Below are 17,300 nucleotides of genomic sequence, written 5' to 3' on the forward strand. Positions count from 1 at the left end.
TATGTGACGTTGTCAACATCGCTGCGAGCATGGAAAATATTAAGAGCCACATCGTGCAGAAGCCATGAATACACGTCCTTGATTATTGAACTGTAAGAATACAACTATTTGACTGCTCTGAACATAGCAGAAGCGAGGTTCTGAACTATGAAAACATGCGTTTGTGGAAGAATGAGGTTTATTGGCAAACATATGTTACTGTTATTGGCACTGACTGTCAGAAAATGTAATAAACAACATCATCAAGACCTGTATGGATGCTATACACAGTGATGTGCAGCCAATTTCACAAATATAGCACCATAAAGAGAATTATTTGGTGAGTGAGAATTATAGTATGAAGTGTAATGTGGCTCTGATGCAACTTTCTCACATCTGTAAAAGCTGCATATTCCACATGTTGCCTATTATTGAACTCAGTAACAATCAATTTTTAAGTTAGGAAACAAATCAGGGATTAAATACACAATCATTTCCCCCGAAAGGCTGTGAATGGATTTCTGTTTTCTCTTGTGAACTTTGTTGCTCTATGAATTAAATTTCTAAGCTTAACCAAATCTCTTTCTAAACCCCCCCCCCCCCCCCCCCCCAAAAAAAAAAAAAAAACAAAACAAAACAAAACTGTATTGCAGTGAACTTCAAACTTATGGTATTACGTTTATAAGCTTTGTAATTTCATTCTCTTCTTCTTCAGCTTTTTGTAATCAAAGCATCTTCTTTACTCATTTATCAGACCTGTGGACACTATGGGTTGGAGTCTATCCTGGTGGATGGCAGCTTTACACCCTGGACAAGTCACCAGTTCAGAATCAGGCAGAACAGATAGCGACAGACAATCACACACTCACATTCCCACCTATGGTTAATTTAGTTTTCAAGAAACCCCATACATATGTTTTGGGAATGTTGGAGGAAACCAGAGGACTTGAAGAAAACCCATACATAGGGAGAACATGCAGAACATTGACAGGAAGACCTTCAAGACCTCCTTTATTTTATTTATTTACAAACTACATCTCTCAAGAATATCTCATCAACTGTAACGCCATACCCTGTTTTATTTTTTTTTTTACCTTCTTTATAGACTTATGTATCCTGGATTTAATCACAATTTCTTTCTTTGATTTACTTTAATTGTACCTTTAATGTTAAACCAAGCGAGAGGTAAACTGAAAGCAACTATAAAGCAGCAGTGCATAAATATTATTTATGTGCAGCAGGGTCCAAAAACCATCATATATACAACTTTATTCTAAAGCCCACGTTGACCTATTTTGCAGTGGTTTACAGGTATTTATGAAAGCTATCGGGGTGTCTCAGATGCAGCATGAAATGAGCAAGTAAAGGTCTTGAGCGTGAATGTGTTCAAAACCTCACAAAAAGAAACAGCTGAAAAATGTGGTCATATAACTGTAGTATTCCCAAGTCAGCTTTACCAACGTTTAAATGCCTCGAATAACTGGCGTGTGGTCATCATCAAAGTTTAGAAACTAAGTTGATATCAAAAGCCTAATTTGTCATATTTTACTGCCAGCATCACCATGTGTAAAAGGTAACATTACTGTAGAAATATCATGGCTGAATGGATTAGATTTATGTTGATCGTCTGCAGGGGCTAAGAGTATCCCTGCCTGCACAGGGAATCACAAGATGACACAGCTAATTCATCTCAGCAGCATCGTGACAACTGCGCTAGGGAGTGTTTTGGAAAGAGGAGATGCTTCTGATGAATGACTTTCAGAGCATGGCAGCTAGCTTTAGCAAACAGTCCCCCAGTCCCCATGGGCATGCCTCCGATTTGCCGCGCAGGGAGAAATGAATGAATGGGTCTTTGTGGAATAAATGGTCCCTTTCTATCTGACATGTACAAATGAATTCCTCCTGTCAAACTAAGTCCATCCATTTGTTTTATAAGGTGTGGAGGTGACTTCGCTCAGATGCTGCTCAATTATATGCACAAGAACAGTCAATTCAGGAAATTGCTATATCATTGGGTTGTGATTTTTGACACACACACACACACACACACACACACACACACACACACACACACACACACACACACACACACACACACACACACACACACACACACACACACACACACACACACACACACACACACACACACACACACACACACACACACACACACACTATTCCTGAAATAGACAAAAAAACGCTACGTGAAAGATGAGTTCAGCGTAATCATAAATTAGCTTTTTTATGACCTATCTCAAGGGACCGTGAAAGGGAAATGAGAGGGTTGATGTTAAACATGTTATTTTAGCTGCAGGTAATATATGTACAGGCTGCTTTTTAGCTCTTACATGTATGATTAATGAGCTATCATACGCAAAACTCAAATATGGCACCCTGCCAGTTCCAGCCGCAGCCTGTCTTAGCACTCACTTACCAATTTTTACGTGGTTTTTGCCATGAATTTATTGTGTTTTTAGACTCATTTACAGTGTACTAGTATGAGCAAGGCTAAGTCGATGAATATATTATTTACCCTCTATACGTTGCGATTTTATGACTCTCATCATCGTATTTTAATCAACTGCTCTGACCTTTTAATAAACCCCCAAAGCAAAATTAAGTCATGCAATTCAATTAAAAGATTGAAGACAATTGTTTTTTCTCCCCCCACATCCTGATATTAAGGGACGATGGCTGTAAGTCAAAGACTCTAATGAAACTAAGTGAAAATCCGTGACCTTCTTGATGTTTCATAAATTAAACTGGTCAATCCAATCCACCTCAAATTAAAAACCTTGTGGTGGCCTTTTCATATAAGAGGGTTAATAGCCACTCATTCAGCTACACCACTGATATGCAAATCCCCCCCCCCCCCCCCAAAGAAACACAGAATTGTGAGACAGTATAAATATAAAAGCACTCAAAAACTGCACACTATATAAGCAATGTTGAACATAAATGGCAACAGTTTAATCAGAGTTCTCTTGCATAAATATCTATTTCTTTGGTTTATCACCTCCATCTGTTTCATCCATTAAATTTCCCTTTAAAAATGTACATCTTGTTTGCTCTCCCTGTCAACTACTCACTGGTGAACTTTATTAAATTGCATGTAAGAGGCGTGTGCATGCGTTTGTGTTGCACTTCATGTCAGGAAGATGTCAGACCTGCCGAGACAGCAGGACGAACGAAGAAGGGTCGATCCTTGTTCACAACTCCCTGAAAAAACGCGCTCAATGAGTGTAGAGCAGCCCGATCCAGATGAGCGAAACAGTCCTCTGCTGCACAGCAGGCTGCACCTAAATGGATCTTTCATTTTGATTTTATTTTCCTGCGCAGTGTAATGGTCGCTCTGGAAATACATTTACCAAAACTAATATGATGGCTGCAGCCTTCCATCAGTGTTTATGTTATGTTGTGTATGTGTGCTGACGGGGGTTGCAGCCACACTCGCTAATTGCTGCTGTGATTTATTTGCTTTTTTCCCCACTCTTAATAATTCCTGGTCCGCAGCTGATTGAACAATGAAGGACTGAACAAACCCTCGAATAAGAAGGCTGGAATCAACTGGGCATATCTTCCTGCCGGTATCACTAATTCTTTCACCGCATGCCGAATCCAGCAGACGTTATTGGAGTTACAATTTGCATCAGATGTGCATATTAGGCTGTGATGCTGAATAATCTGATCAACCTCTTGTGTGCTATTGCCCAATGGCAGCAGCACTCGAGCAGCGAACATAAGACTCGTCTCATCCCAGGATGAAGCAACAACTGCTCAATCAACAGGCCTTCTCCTAGTATGAGCTCATCGCAGCCTGTTCACATTTTGAGCTGATTTACATTAGAGGCAGTTTTTTCACAGCTACCGTGCGAAGTGTGAGAGCAGATTGGTGTTCAGATTCTTACACAAGGCTGATAGAAGGTACAGGTTGTTGTTCAAATGATGAAATCTTGTAGTGTATTGAGCCCTGAACTAATCTTCTACCACAACATCGAATCTCTGTTTCAAAGTTTAATTTGATAGAACATTGACATACAGATCCTGATGTTATTTGTTTTCCAGTCAGCCTGCAGAAGACTTCTTTACATGCAATGCACTCGTGAGTGCAGTCAAGAGAAATAAGAGGCTTTAGCTGTCTGAGTTAGTAAGAACAAGTGGGTAGCTGCTAATTACTGAATTTAACAAATATTGGTGTTTTTCTGTTCCAAATGACTTTCCAACACCTACATACAGATTTGCGCATACTGTATATATGTGGCTCAGGTTCGAAAGGTCCCCTTCTGAGAAATTACACAAATCAAGTTTGAAATGACTTACAAGAATATAATTTTATTTTGTAAACTGTTGGTGGCACAGTGAAGTAGGGGTTACAACAATCCAAATATATGCTTAATTAAAAGAAAAACTCAAATCCGCTCATGAGCACTTTGTAATATCTCTCCAAGTTCTAAAGGTGTTTTTTTGGTCTCTCTCTGTTGACCATGATGGACTGAGTGCCTGTCCAGGTGATATTTAGCTTAACACACAAAATCGACTTCGGCTTCCTCCCTGTCCACATCTAAGTTAAGAAGTGGATGAATGATGACTTGAGTCTCTGTTTCACAGATTTATTTTTTCTCTCACAGCCTTTCATACGTCTTTTGATACAATGTTGAAAAAAAGAACATTTAAAAAAAGAAAGCCTGTCATAACATCATCATATATTCCTTTAATTTCTTGAACGTTATATATTAATGTCTGTTCTACCTGTGAAACAAAGAACCCGTATTTCAGACAGAGACAGGTTTGAAGAAAAGGTCTTAAAACTTTTAAAACAAGTACAGGAAGTTGTGCCTTTAAACCAAGGTGGTTTAATCAGTGTGACAGCAGATTTGTTGTTCTTCCAGCTTTGGCGACTTTCAGCACCATCAGTCGTTTAATTAAGGTACATCGGATTTAAACGTGGTATTGAAAAAAGGCTTCTCAAACTGACACTTTTAACATCTGATTCACTACTTTTAACCAAAAATGTAGAGTAATTAAAATGAAAGTTTTGCATCTTCTCTCTTGAGTTGTTTTTTTGCTCAAAAACACACGCACACACGCACGTACACAGGGTGAAGTTAGATGTCTTGCTGATGCTACACTCTGCGACAAAGGGCCACCCAGGTCCTAATGGTGTCCTGCTGACCACGACAGATGCAGTCGTCTATGAAACCCCAGAGAAGAGAGAGGCACTTGAGCAGCAGTTTGGACACAAATACACTCTTTGTCTTTCAGGGTCCTTCCCCACTGCAGAGAACTATGTTTAACTGCTTAAAACCATGTATGTGAAACAATGTGAGCAGAAATGAACAGTAGATAATCGGGTTGAAAATAAATGCTTGTATGACTGATGCAACTCTAAAGGTGCACGCGCGCACGCACGCACGCACAGTAACACAGAGTTAATGAACCGAAAAAAAGAATTCACTGAGCCAGACTCCAGTCCTCTTAAATGAGCGTCACCTTTCTCCTATGAACATCCATTCTGTCACATGGAGCCAAATGTTTAATTTCCGCTGTGCTTTAAAGTACAGGGAACAATCCTGTAGGAAGCCATTAAGGGCTTCTCATCAGCCTAATTAGCTACTGGTAAGTAGCTACTGGCCCCATAAAGGACACTAGTCATATGTCTTATTCATATATAATTGCTCCAACAAGACTGCAGTTTCACTCATTTTAACATCATTAAGCATCATTTATCTTCGTCTCAAAGTAAAAGTACTTTTCTTGCACTGATGGCACTTTAATGATTAATTGGCAATTGTGAGATGAAGGGTTGGCTGATATTGAAAGGAGGAAACCACTGTCCAGTTAAAATGACCCACCGGAGTCAAGATAGAGCGAGTGCTGCTGCACCTCTTGTCAAAGAGCCTCTGAAGAAGACTGATGAAAGACTTAATTAAAATTGGTGCATTTGAAAACACTGATCAATCATTTGGATGGATAGAGATAGGATGCGATGACAGTGTTTTCCCATCTGCTGGACTGTAGTCCTTTGAGTTCATAACCAGTGTGGGATCTAAGGACATAGTGAGCATGAAAGAAGGAGAGATAGAGAATGAATGAGCGAAGGATATTTGCCAGAGCAGTCCACACTGAACAAATCTCTGCTAATGTTTGATTTATAATATTTATTTTTTTGATCCCAACAACACACAAATGGAGTTTAATCCCTTCGGAAAACGGCTCTTTGACAAAATGCAGGCTCTGTGTTTCCACTGGCAGCTGGTCTGCTTTGACATGAAGCTTTAAATGGATGGTGGTCATTGCAGCGCCGAGGCTCAGATTCTGCACTGTGGTGGGAATCAAAGGCTTCTTTTCTTTTCTTTTCTTTTCTTTTTTTTTAAAAGATGAGATTAGGCATATTTCTGTGTGATTTCTTGTAAACAAAAAGAAAAAAAAAGAGCAGAATGCAGCATGCTGGTGCCAAACTGCTCAAAGAAAGTGGGTTTAGGTTCTGAAATGGTTGTGTCGCACTGCCCCCTTGTGATCAGCTTTCGATATGAGCGCTTGCCAGCAAAAGCAAAATTACACACACTGGCAAGAAAATTGAATGGTTAGAAAAACGAAACAAAACAAAAAACAAAAAACAAACTGTGAAGAAGATAAGTGTCATTTCAACTAATGAGATAATGACTGTCTAACATGAGAATAAGAGGAGATGTCTTTCTGCAGCACATTAAACAGAGAGTAATTTAATGTAAGAGGACACAAGATTAAACCCATATTTTAAGCCCTATAATTGTGATGAATAGTATCTGTGCATAAGAGAGTATAATTCTGTGATCCCCATTTGAATACAGCTAATAACGGCCCAGGAGGTGAAAGAATATCACAGACAGCAATCTGTATTTGAGTGTTGGCATAAATATTTAATGGGCGTGTGCTGTCGCCTCTCAGAGGGGAGGAATCATTTCAGCCGCGAATGCCTGTTATATCTCAGAGGCGGTTATGACCACGTTCACAACGAGACTCTTCTTGTGCTTTGTCAAATTCATTTTCAGAACCTGAAATCTGAAATCTTTTTTTTTGGGGGGGGGGGGGGGGGATTTGCCTGCAATGGCTGCTCAATGGTTTGGTAGTTTGCATTCGAGCCTCAAAGACTCCAGTTTGATCCTGCTCTTTTCCTTCCTTGTGGAGTTTGCATGTTCTCCTTGAGCTTGGATGGATTTCCTGTGGGAGCTATTGCATTTTGCAAAAAAAAAAACAAAACAAAAAAAAATAAAGAAAACATTGTTACTTCGACTGGCAATCTGTTCAGGGTGCACACTCCCTTTCTTGGTTCCGAGTAGAATAATGTGGTGAGTTCTTGCAAACAAATGAAAGCGTCTCTTGTGTGCTTCTCGTTCTGTGTGTTGCTCCTGCCAGTATCATCTCATGGATCTTACTTTCAATCCAACTAATGGAACAGCTACAATTGAGCATTGCTCAAGCCCGGGAGAATGCGTCCACCTTGTAAGATGGCAGATAAATAAACCCAAAATGGCAACACATTACCAAACAGACACAGAAAATCAATTTCCATTTGAAGAAGTGACAGTTTAATTTGCCTAATTGGTCAAGGTGTGGAAGAACTGTTGCTGAGCGAGTGACAGGAGCAAAGTGACTTCAGAACACATTCGCTGTTGCCAGGGCAGTGTTCATTTAGTCTTTTTCTTTTTTGGAAGGAACTGTGCTGTACACTGCCTGTATTTTTATTTTTTTTAAAATACCATTTCTCTAGCATCTAATTTATCATGGCATATGCTTGAAGATAATTACATTACACTTTCACTGATACAATCGCTTTCCAATGGCAGCTTAGAAGAAGTGCTGAACCATAGCATGTATTTACAGCTCAGAGGCAGATGGCGAGGCCAGCGCTGGCATTTAATTTTCTTTTCTCTGAAAATATTCAGTCTCAGTTTGTCTGCCTTTCTGTCTGTGTGTTGGGAACCGAGCTTGTTTTTTTTCAGACTGATGCTCTTGAGGAGATGGGAGAAGGGCGTAACCAGAGCCACCAGCCAATTCTGATTACAATGCTGAGCTTGGGAGAAAGTCAAGTTGTATCTAATGGGCTGGGGCCGAGCAGGAAGCAGGGATTTGGATCAGTGCTCTGAGGGGGGCTCACATTCTGCTCTGGGTCAGAATGACTGCAACCTGAACCAGCCTCGCCTCACCACCTGACCCAACCCCTGAGCTGATGAGCTCACTGCAGCGCACACACCCACCCACCCACCCACCCACCCACCCACCCACCCACCCACCCACCCACCCACCCACCCACCCACACACACACACACACACACACACACACACACACACACACACACACACACACACACACACACACACACACACACACACACACACTGAGAAACATACAATCCCCGCACACAAAGAACGAAGAAAAATGGTGCACTGAAAGGCAGATGGAACGGACAGAAAGCCCCAGAGACCGAGAGAGACAAAAGGTGATCAATCATTCCACCTCCCCTACACAGAGTACCAGTAATGAAGTCAGTGGGACCACTGGTGGCGCTTTAGGAGACATAATAAACAAGCAGTGGCTCCAAAGTGAGACCGCTGTTGCCAACAATGGTCCCATTATGTAAAATAAACTCAATTTATCGTTACCTGAAATGAAAAAAACGAAGAAGCACCCAACAGATGTTATGTATCCCCAAATGACACTAAGACACAGCAAAATATGTCTGTGACTATTTTCCTGTTTTTGATGGGTAATATCCAAATGTCAAACTTTTTTCTTCTTCATTTGTTTCACAATTTCCCTTTTGACCTTTTGTGCTTTAGTCTGTAATATTTCCAACAAAGCTTCAAATCCATCATGGCTACATTGAAGCAATAAACATGTTTTAGTTAACTGTTAACACATACCAAGTAATTTCTGAACTTAAAATTTTTTTTTTATCAATGTTTACGCAGGTACTTGTTTATTATTCTTGGCTAAGAGGTTCATGTTAATGAAGAGTAATAGTAAAATCCCCATTTCGAGTCGTCTTTTCACCATGTACTCTTGCTTTCAGAAAAATGTGTGTTTAAGGTTAAATAGTGACTCAAAATTTCTGGCAGGTGTAAACATAACTGTGTGAGTGTCTCTTTATGTTGGCTTTCCTTAACCCTATACTGGATAAATCACTTTTAGAAGATGGATGGATTGGAGAAGGAAAATCGACCGAACAGAAAAGGCTTTTATGTGGGAATCTCATCTTTTAATGAGGTCAAGTTTGGACTTTTTACTCATTTTAAGTCACCAGTGCAGTGAAAAGTGAGAAATATAGCTGTACCAAGCTTATCTGTAGTTATAAGCTGCGGTAACCAGAGTTAATACACTAAACTCATGTTTACTGCAGTAGGAGAACTTAGTTCATCCTGGTGACGCATGTCACATGAAAGCAACGACATGTATGATTGTAAGTAATGTGTCTTTAATCACACCACCTCTACTGCATTTTCAACTTGCCTAGTTAAACCTGCATGTTTTTTTCTGTTTCTGTGCAGCATCTCAAGTAAAAATGTGAGCCACTTCAGCTCAAATGAGATGCATGAAATATGTAGCACACTGTTAGTCGATTGCATATGTAGAGAACTAAAAAGAACCACCTGTTAATTAAGACGAGATTTCGAGACATGAGAGGCAGAAATGAATCAAAGCATGATATTTTCTCCAAAAATCTATTAACATGTTAAAGGAGTCATATTATACAAAATTCACTTTCTAATGAACAGTAATGTGCATCCCCATATATGGGAATGATGCTCCAGAAGTGAAAAACTCTCTTCCTGGATTGTTTAAATTTTTAAAAAGTGTGTGCTCAAATGAGCAAATCAGAAATCCAACCCTATAGTGTCATCAGGGGTTTAGCCAATCCCAATCAAGGTAGGCCCTCACTTTGACGCTCCCACAATCAGGCAGCTCTGCTCTGGCACATGGCACCACGAGAGGAAGTACTTCCTTCTCTTCCTAAGATGGGCACGTATGGGCGGTGCCAGTCCAGCTCACACAGACACAGCAGTTTCTGAATGCAGTTCCTATGATCCCATATTGAAATGGCTGAAAATCAAGGAAAAGCTGGATTTGGTGCAATAAACTTTGAATACAGTGTTTTTGGACTGACGAGACCCATGTGAAAATGTGAAAAGCTGGATAATATGACCCCTTTTAATTGTTCTTCATTGTCCACTACAGTATGCAGTACATGAATGAGCTTGAACGATGTTCTCTTACATGCGTAAGCAGCGGTTTAGTCGTTCACAGAGAATGCCTTCCCAGAATAGATGGTTATGAAACCTGTTTTGAACAGTGTCAAGAAATAAAACACATTTAAATATTCCAAAGCGTCTGCTGTGAAAACAGAGGAGGAGGCGCCAGTTTATAATTGGTGCATTGAGGCACACGAGCTGAAGGAAGAATCAATGGATATATTAGTGGGAGTCAAGTGATGCAGACGGGAGAGGTTCAAGCTGAAGTGGAAATGGCTATAATTAATCCTATTTTCATCATGACAGGGAAATGATTACTTCTCACTTGTAGGACTCTTCAGGTCTTAAGCCTGTACGCACATACAACTGTACCTGAAGCCTGCGGGCAGAGCAGTTCACATACACACTTACACAGCTTATTTATATCAAGATTGCCTAATGCACAGCTTGATATAAATAAGCTGTTAAGTGTGATTTTATGTAGATATGCATTTGACACCGTGAACTTGTTTTCTTTGCACTAAGAGTCACTCAGACAGTTCAGTGTTTGACTCTTTACTGGCTTTCTCCAACGAGGATAGTAACAGAAAAAGAGTGATGCTGTGATTGTGGTTCACCCCCAAGTAGGTGTATTTTACTTAGGCAAAACACTCCTGCTCCAGTGTGGTGATGCTCTGTTTAGACAACGCTTTCAAGAGAAAATGGAAACCTTCTGATGCGCTACGACTGTATGTTACTTCCCCTGGTCAGGCATCAGTAATGACTTAAACCACACTTAATATACAAGGACAAAACTAATGTTGTTACACACAAATCAGTTTGCTTTGTCTATTTTATAAGTGTTTTTCAATGGACAGCAGAACATTCACCGTGTCCTCAATAAAGTGATGATAAAATTAACATTATCATATAGAGTTTTCCTCTTAGAATTGACCATAGACACTTCCAAAAAAATGCATTTTTATGATGAGGCATTTTAGTCTTAGAATATTTATTTATTAAATATGTGACTCTGTCACAGCTTTATTGCAGATGATGTTGTGAGCATCCTTAAGTTCACGCAAGCTGGTAAAAAAAAAAAAAAACCAAGAACGAGTTTTGAACTACACCATGGCAGTAAAATCTGTCATTGAATGAACCCCTGCTCACTGCCTTTAACTCACGCTAATAAAACGGCACACTGCACTGCAGTCATAGTGCTTTGTTTTTCAAAAAGCGCTGGCTGACAGTCGGCCCTGCCTCACCACAAGGACAATGACCGTTTATGCAGTTTTTCCAATTTCTGACACTGACTGCCTGGACTGGGCACTTCATAAAGTTTTGATAGGGTAAGACACAGAAGCACTGTACTTTGTATGTTGACGAGGATATAAAGGCTGCTGCCAGGGTTTGTCTTCCATTTGTGTGCTAATCAATAAGACATGCTTTCTCTCCTTTATAAAAGTCAGGGTTAGCCTTCAAAAAAATACAATGATTGAAATAATTCCTAAGAAGAGAACACAAGTTCCAATCCTCACAATGTATATTATGTTCTTTACCATCTATGTGTAACAATACATACACTGCAGAATCATTTCATTCTGATTCTCCTAGAGAAACTCAAATGATCTGCACCTCCACTTTAGGATTTACTGTGGTATAATAAAGCATGTTCATAGCTCTACTTTTATATTTATTCACCTTCACCTCCACATCTTCACCATCCAAGACCCTCATTTCTCATGTGAGCATGTATTTCAGCTGACAGGACGCAGCCCTGCACGGCTCTGCACTTCTGAAGCAGCCCAACCCCATAATGTCAGGGCTGCTTTCAGCGCTGATGATGGGAAACCTCTAATGAAAAATCACCTGTTAGGACAGCCCTTTAATTTTTAATGTAGAGTCACTCTGCCTCTCCCTGCCGTTGAATCTTCCCTGTGACACCTCAGTAATTTAGTTTATAATATTTTATGGGGACATAGTTTAATGGACTTGTGGATTTAATGATTACATTTTGAATTTGAGGGAATTAGTTGTTATCCAAGTCATTTAATTTGCAGTGTCTAATAATTTACAAATCTTATATTATTTGACATCGTAGCATTTTCTTGAACTACAAAAAAGGCTGATTATGTACAGACAGATTAATTAAAGGGTGTAATCACTTAGTACATAGCAACTTTAACAACTTCCACCTCTGCTATTCTATTTTCATACATTTAATGCCTATATAAGTAATGACAAAAATAAGTCCGTCATTGTCAAAGGCTTGGTTATATTTAAAGTGGAAAAAGTGTTTAATGCCTATAAAATAATTACACGGATATAAACACGGATGTAATTGTGACTCGTGTAACTCTCAAACATCCATTAGCAGTCTGCACATCTCTGTTCGTAAATGGGCAAAGGTCAAGCCGATCAATAGACTAATAGCTAGATATCGTCAACACTACTTGGAAATTCTGTATTCAACTTGTGTGTCATTTGATGTGCACTCACAAGGGAAACGAGAGAAGGCTGCAGCAGCAAATCACAGAAATACCAAAAATTGAGGCAATGTGTGCTCAAACGAGGCTGCCCTGATGTCTCTGCTTGGCAATAACAAAGACTCACTCTGTGCTGTTTCATTTAATATCAACAACTGAATGCCACCCATGCCGGTCTAAGTAATGGAACCTGCTCATATCAGATCTTTTTTTTTTTTTTTTAATTTACAATGGATTTTCATTAAAGCAGACAAGCTGACTTTGAAAATATTTTATTCACAGCAACGACTTTGGATGTCAGTAATTCAATTACTTCAGAGTAATAAATAAACATATCTATCTGTATCAGTAATTTTTGCACTCTTCTCAGAGGAAGAAGTCCTTATTACACAATATTGTTTTTTTCATTTCATCAAAATGAGCCTTAACAGAAATCTGATGAAAATCAGCATCCCTCTATATCAGCGTTTTCAATGCCATAATCCAAGTAACCCGAACAAGAACCCACACACATTTCTCCCTCAAGGGGAAATTGAACACATGGAACAGATTTAATTGACCACATTCCATTTTCAACCATGTTTTGAAAATCGCATCCCAATTGTAAAGTTACAACACCTCATGAGAAAGTAAATGATGAAGATGTGTCAGGAACATCTGTACCACACTGAGTTCTGAAGTGTTAAACAACCACACATGCATTACGGTCAATTAAAGCTGCAAACAGAATGAATGTTATATGAAGAGAAAACTCTCTTAACTGATGAATTTTTGAATCTATCAACTGTTTAAAAAAGTAACTCTCATCATATAATTTCAATGGAACTTACTTCTACGAAGTTCTCGGGGCCGCACTCTAAACCCCTGAAGCTACACTCCAGCAGCATTTCTTCCATGCGGTGTCGAGTGCGGCTGAAAAACTCATCCAGGCTGAAGCGAGAGCCTGGCGGGCGGTCCGGCTCCGGAGCCAGTGGAAATCCCGGCGCGTTGCCCTCCTCGAAGCCCAGTAAGGGGCCCATGAAAATCAGGTCACTGTAGCTCATCTGAGACTTGCGGATAAAGTTGTAGTTGCAGATGGTGACTGCCGGAAAGGTCATGTTGTTGGCCACTTTCTCATCCAGCATGGTGATGTAATCGTACTGAAGGTAGTAAATAACTCTGTCAGCTACCTGGTACAAGAAGGCAGACAGGGCCAAGGTGAAAACCACCGCCCACAAACCCTGCCGGACTCCGAACTTCTTGTCCTCCACAAAGACATGATTGGCTCCATGAAGCGAGCAACCACTGAAGAAAGTGGCCAGGTCGTCCACCTCGCCCACGTCGTCCTCCTCGTCATTGCAATCATCTGCCTGACTATCCCCATCCAGGAATTCTCGCGAGTCCCCGTCACCATAACTCTTCCTGACACGTTTGTAGTGGTCTTCAAATCCGTCTTTGCCATATCCCCGACCGTGCTCATCGTCAGCAGAGAAAGAGATGGTACACATGATCCGGACAGGCATGATGGCAGGAATGAAATAACTGTGTTTGTAAATAAAACAGCAATGCGCAGCAATTTATAGAGTCCAAAGTCTTAATGCAATGGCATATTTGCAAAACAGAAGTGAGTTAAAACCACGAGAGCAAACCCATCAGTTGAAGAAATCCTGGAAACCAGCAAAACAAGCTGAAAAGTTCCAATCTATCTAAAACCTAAGCTGCCAAACAAAATACAGAGCCGATCAAATGTTAATGTCCAAAACAAAAGTCCAAAACAAGTTCTGAAGCCAAGAGCACAGCCTGCAAAGCAAACCGCACGCTGTCATTCACGTTCACTCAGACGCTTTGCCCGAGTTTGTCCTTGTGTCTTGGGGGCAGATCCATCCCGTAGAGCAATTTCGAAAGAGAGAAGAAGAAGATGAGAAGGAACAGGAGGGTGGGGGAAGAGGGGAAAGAAGGTGAGGCCACGAAGAGATTAGGACATAGAATACTCCCGCAGGGCCAAGCCACAGGTCACCGTGCTGAGGCAGAGTTTCACCATTTACAGGAAAATAAACCCAACAATGTTTGACGCAGTGAAAAAGAAAGGAAATGTCAGCTTCTGCACTGATGTACAAAAGCAAAGAAAGCACTAAATGGGCTCGGTAATTTTTGCTGATTTCACCGTTTGGACTGACCTCCCTCCTCCTCCCACACTAAAAAAGAAAAAAATTGAAACGTTTTCAGCAGAGTTGTGTAATCAAATGCAAATAATACTTTGGTGTTACTGAAATGACAAGAGCGGAGCACATGGGAATATACAATTCAAACCTATTTGTTGTTTTCCCTGAGAATTATAAACCAAAGAGAGACTGAGGACCACAAGAAACACAGCCAAGATGGACCAATGAAAGAGCCTCGGAGATAATAAGCTGAAAATGATGGCAATACCCAAGTAAAGCAATCAAGAAATTGAATCAAAATTCCCTCTTGCTTATTGTTATTTCGCTGTAATGGATCATTTTAGCAGCAGTTCTCCCTGAAAATGCAAACTTTCATTGCTACAAGCAGCTTTGTGGAAAAACCGATTAAGTGAAAGCAAATATGTACATGTAGTGGAAGAGAGAAAGAAAGGCATCATCTTAAAATGATGCTCTCATTATTGAATATGGAGATGAATGCAGATTCCCAGAGGTGGTGTTGGTTGTGATATGAAAAGGAAATGCATGAGACCGATCCCTCCGTATTGATCTCCATCCTCCATTAGAAAGCTCAGATTATTTTCAGAAACACAGCGGTGCCAGAAAATGAAACGTTATACTGTGTTTAGCGGGATGACAGCAATCTTTACAATGAAATCCCGCAGCTAATGATGCCACAGGACGTCTCTGAGGATCAGGCGCATTAAACCCGGAAAACCAATGGAAAACACATTACCCAAGCCAATCTATCGTGTTAAGCTTTTAAAACCATAACAACCGACCGGTGTGTTTTCATCGGGGAGGAAAGCGTAACAGCCAGTGAGAGGGTGAGAAAAGTATTAGACTTGGTCAATATGTGTTTAGCTGCAGCAGTAAAGACTGTCTATCACAGGGAGAGAAAACTGCTGGTGATAAGACAAAAAAAAAAAACAAGAATTGTGACTTGGAGCGCTATCTTGGAGCTCACTTTAACAACAGACCCTGATGGCCTGTGGTTCCTGAATATGCATTACAAGATCACTAGATAGCCTCCGGCATCCAGGCTGACCTAACAAGAAGGTCACGGAACTCCCCTCGGCCTCGGTATCGAGGTCTTCAGAGAGCTACTATCACATGAATATTCACACATGCGAGCATACTGGATTTGGCACAGCATTGTCAGTTGTGAAACTTGTCTAGTAAAAACTGAGCCGGTGCAGTAACCCACTGGGGGTCATTAAATGTTGTTTGTACTGAAAACTCTTAATTACAAATGTCAGGGCACACAGAGTATATTGATGCACACGAGGTTGCAATAGATGTGCTTGCTTTTGCCTCTCAAAGGGAATAAATCCAAAAGCAGACACTCAATTTGCCCTCTTATTTTTCTTTTCTTCCTTTCATGCCCGTTCACCCCTTGTCTGCTGCTATTTGGCTCGCAGATCATCACTCTCCTCCACCAGGCATGTTGATATCCACTAGGGGGCAACCACCACACATCTAATTCATTCGCTTCTCCTCTGGCTGTAATTGCCATGACAAAGCATCACAACATTGATAGGCAACGTTTTGAAGAGTGACACATCCAGCTGTGAAAACAAAGCGGTTTTTAATTTGTCTTTTGCAGCTATTTTACATAAACACTTTCCCATGGGCCAAGATTGAATCACACAGTCCTCTCCTTGTTTAGTAGTTGCCTGACTTTAACAGTTTCCAAGGGTGAGTTACACATTTCACTGACATCACCGATTCACTAGTTGAACTGTAGAAATGATGAATTGAAGGAATAAGGCTGAAAACACTATACATTTTAAACAATGAAAGAGCTATTGATTTTTGGATTCACGTAGGATACCTGCAGGCTTTTAAATCAAGAGTAAATTGCCGAGACCCTTTAAACCACAGATGTGACGTAACTCTCATAAAATGATCCTGAATGGATGAATCAGTGAGATCATTTATGCTCTGGGGAAAAATGCCGGAAGGCCCAAACCCCTGACCGGTATGCCAGCTGGGGACATCATTTCCCCTCATCTCTCTTTACTGTCTCGAGGAGGAACTTTCTAAAAAAAATAAAAGGAATATAACTCAAAAGAATAAATATCCTCCTGAGGATACTAGCTTTCTCTGAAACTCTTTTGTTTGTTTTTCTACAGATGAACCTCTGAACACACAGAGAAAAACGGAGAATACAAAAACCAAAATATTTAATAATCTTTAACATTTTTTGCATCGGGTCAAAAGGTGGCAGTGTTGTGACGTGAGTGTCCTCGGTCACAGCTTGAGTCAGTAGCCCTGGGGCCAGGATTTCAACAAGGCCATGCGTTTCGCTATGGTCAGAGTGAGAAGAGCGCAGGGCAGATGAGAGGAGAGGTTTAACGCTCCCTTTCAAGTCCCTCTCACCAGCTCTGCTTACAGCTAGGATCGACCTGGCGTTGCCATGGATACGTAGCGGCCGTCAGCAGGAGAGGATGCACAAAGCTCA

The 17,300-nt window shown here is 40.5% G+C and overlaps 1 protein-coding gene across 2 annotated transcripts in view; it reads right to left on the reverse strand.

The window, feature by feature from the left end:
- asic1b (acid-sensing (proton-gated) ion channel 1b) overlaps window positions 1-17,300 on the reverse strand; it is a gene marked incomplete at both ends in the record, with an annotated part of 164,225 nt that overhangs the window by 37,528 nt on the left and 109,397 nt on the right. The window contains one exon of one of the 2 annotated variants that reach the window (XM_080495015.1): window positions 13,508-14,179. The exons of the other annotated variant lie outside the window; for it this stretch is intronic. Within the exon in view, the coding sequence (XP_080351141.1) occupies window positions 13,508-14,179 (672 nt within the window). Of the gene's footprint in view, window positions 1-13,507; window positions 14,180-17,300 lie in introns of those variants that run through there. 2 annotated transcript variants of the gene reach the window in all.

Source organism: Blennius ocellaris (genome assembly GCF_963422515.1).
Source record: "Blennius ocellaris genome assembly, chromosome: 4".
Classification (NCBI taxonomy): Eukaryota; Metazoa; Chordata; class Actinopteri; order Blenniiformes; family Blenniidae; genus Blennius; species Blennius ocellaris.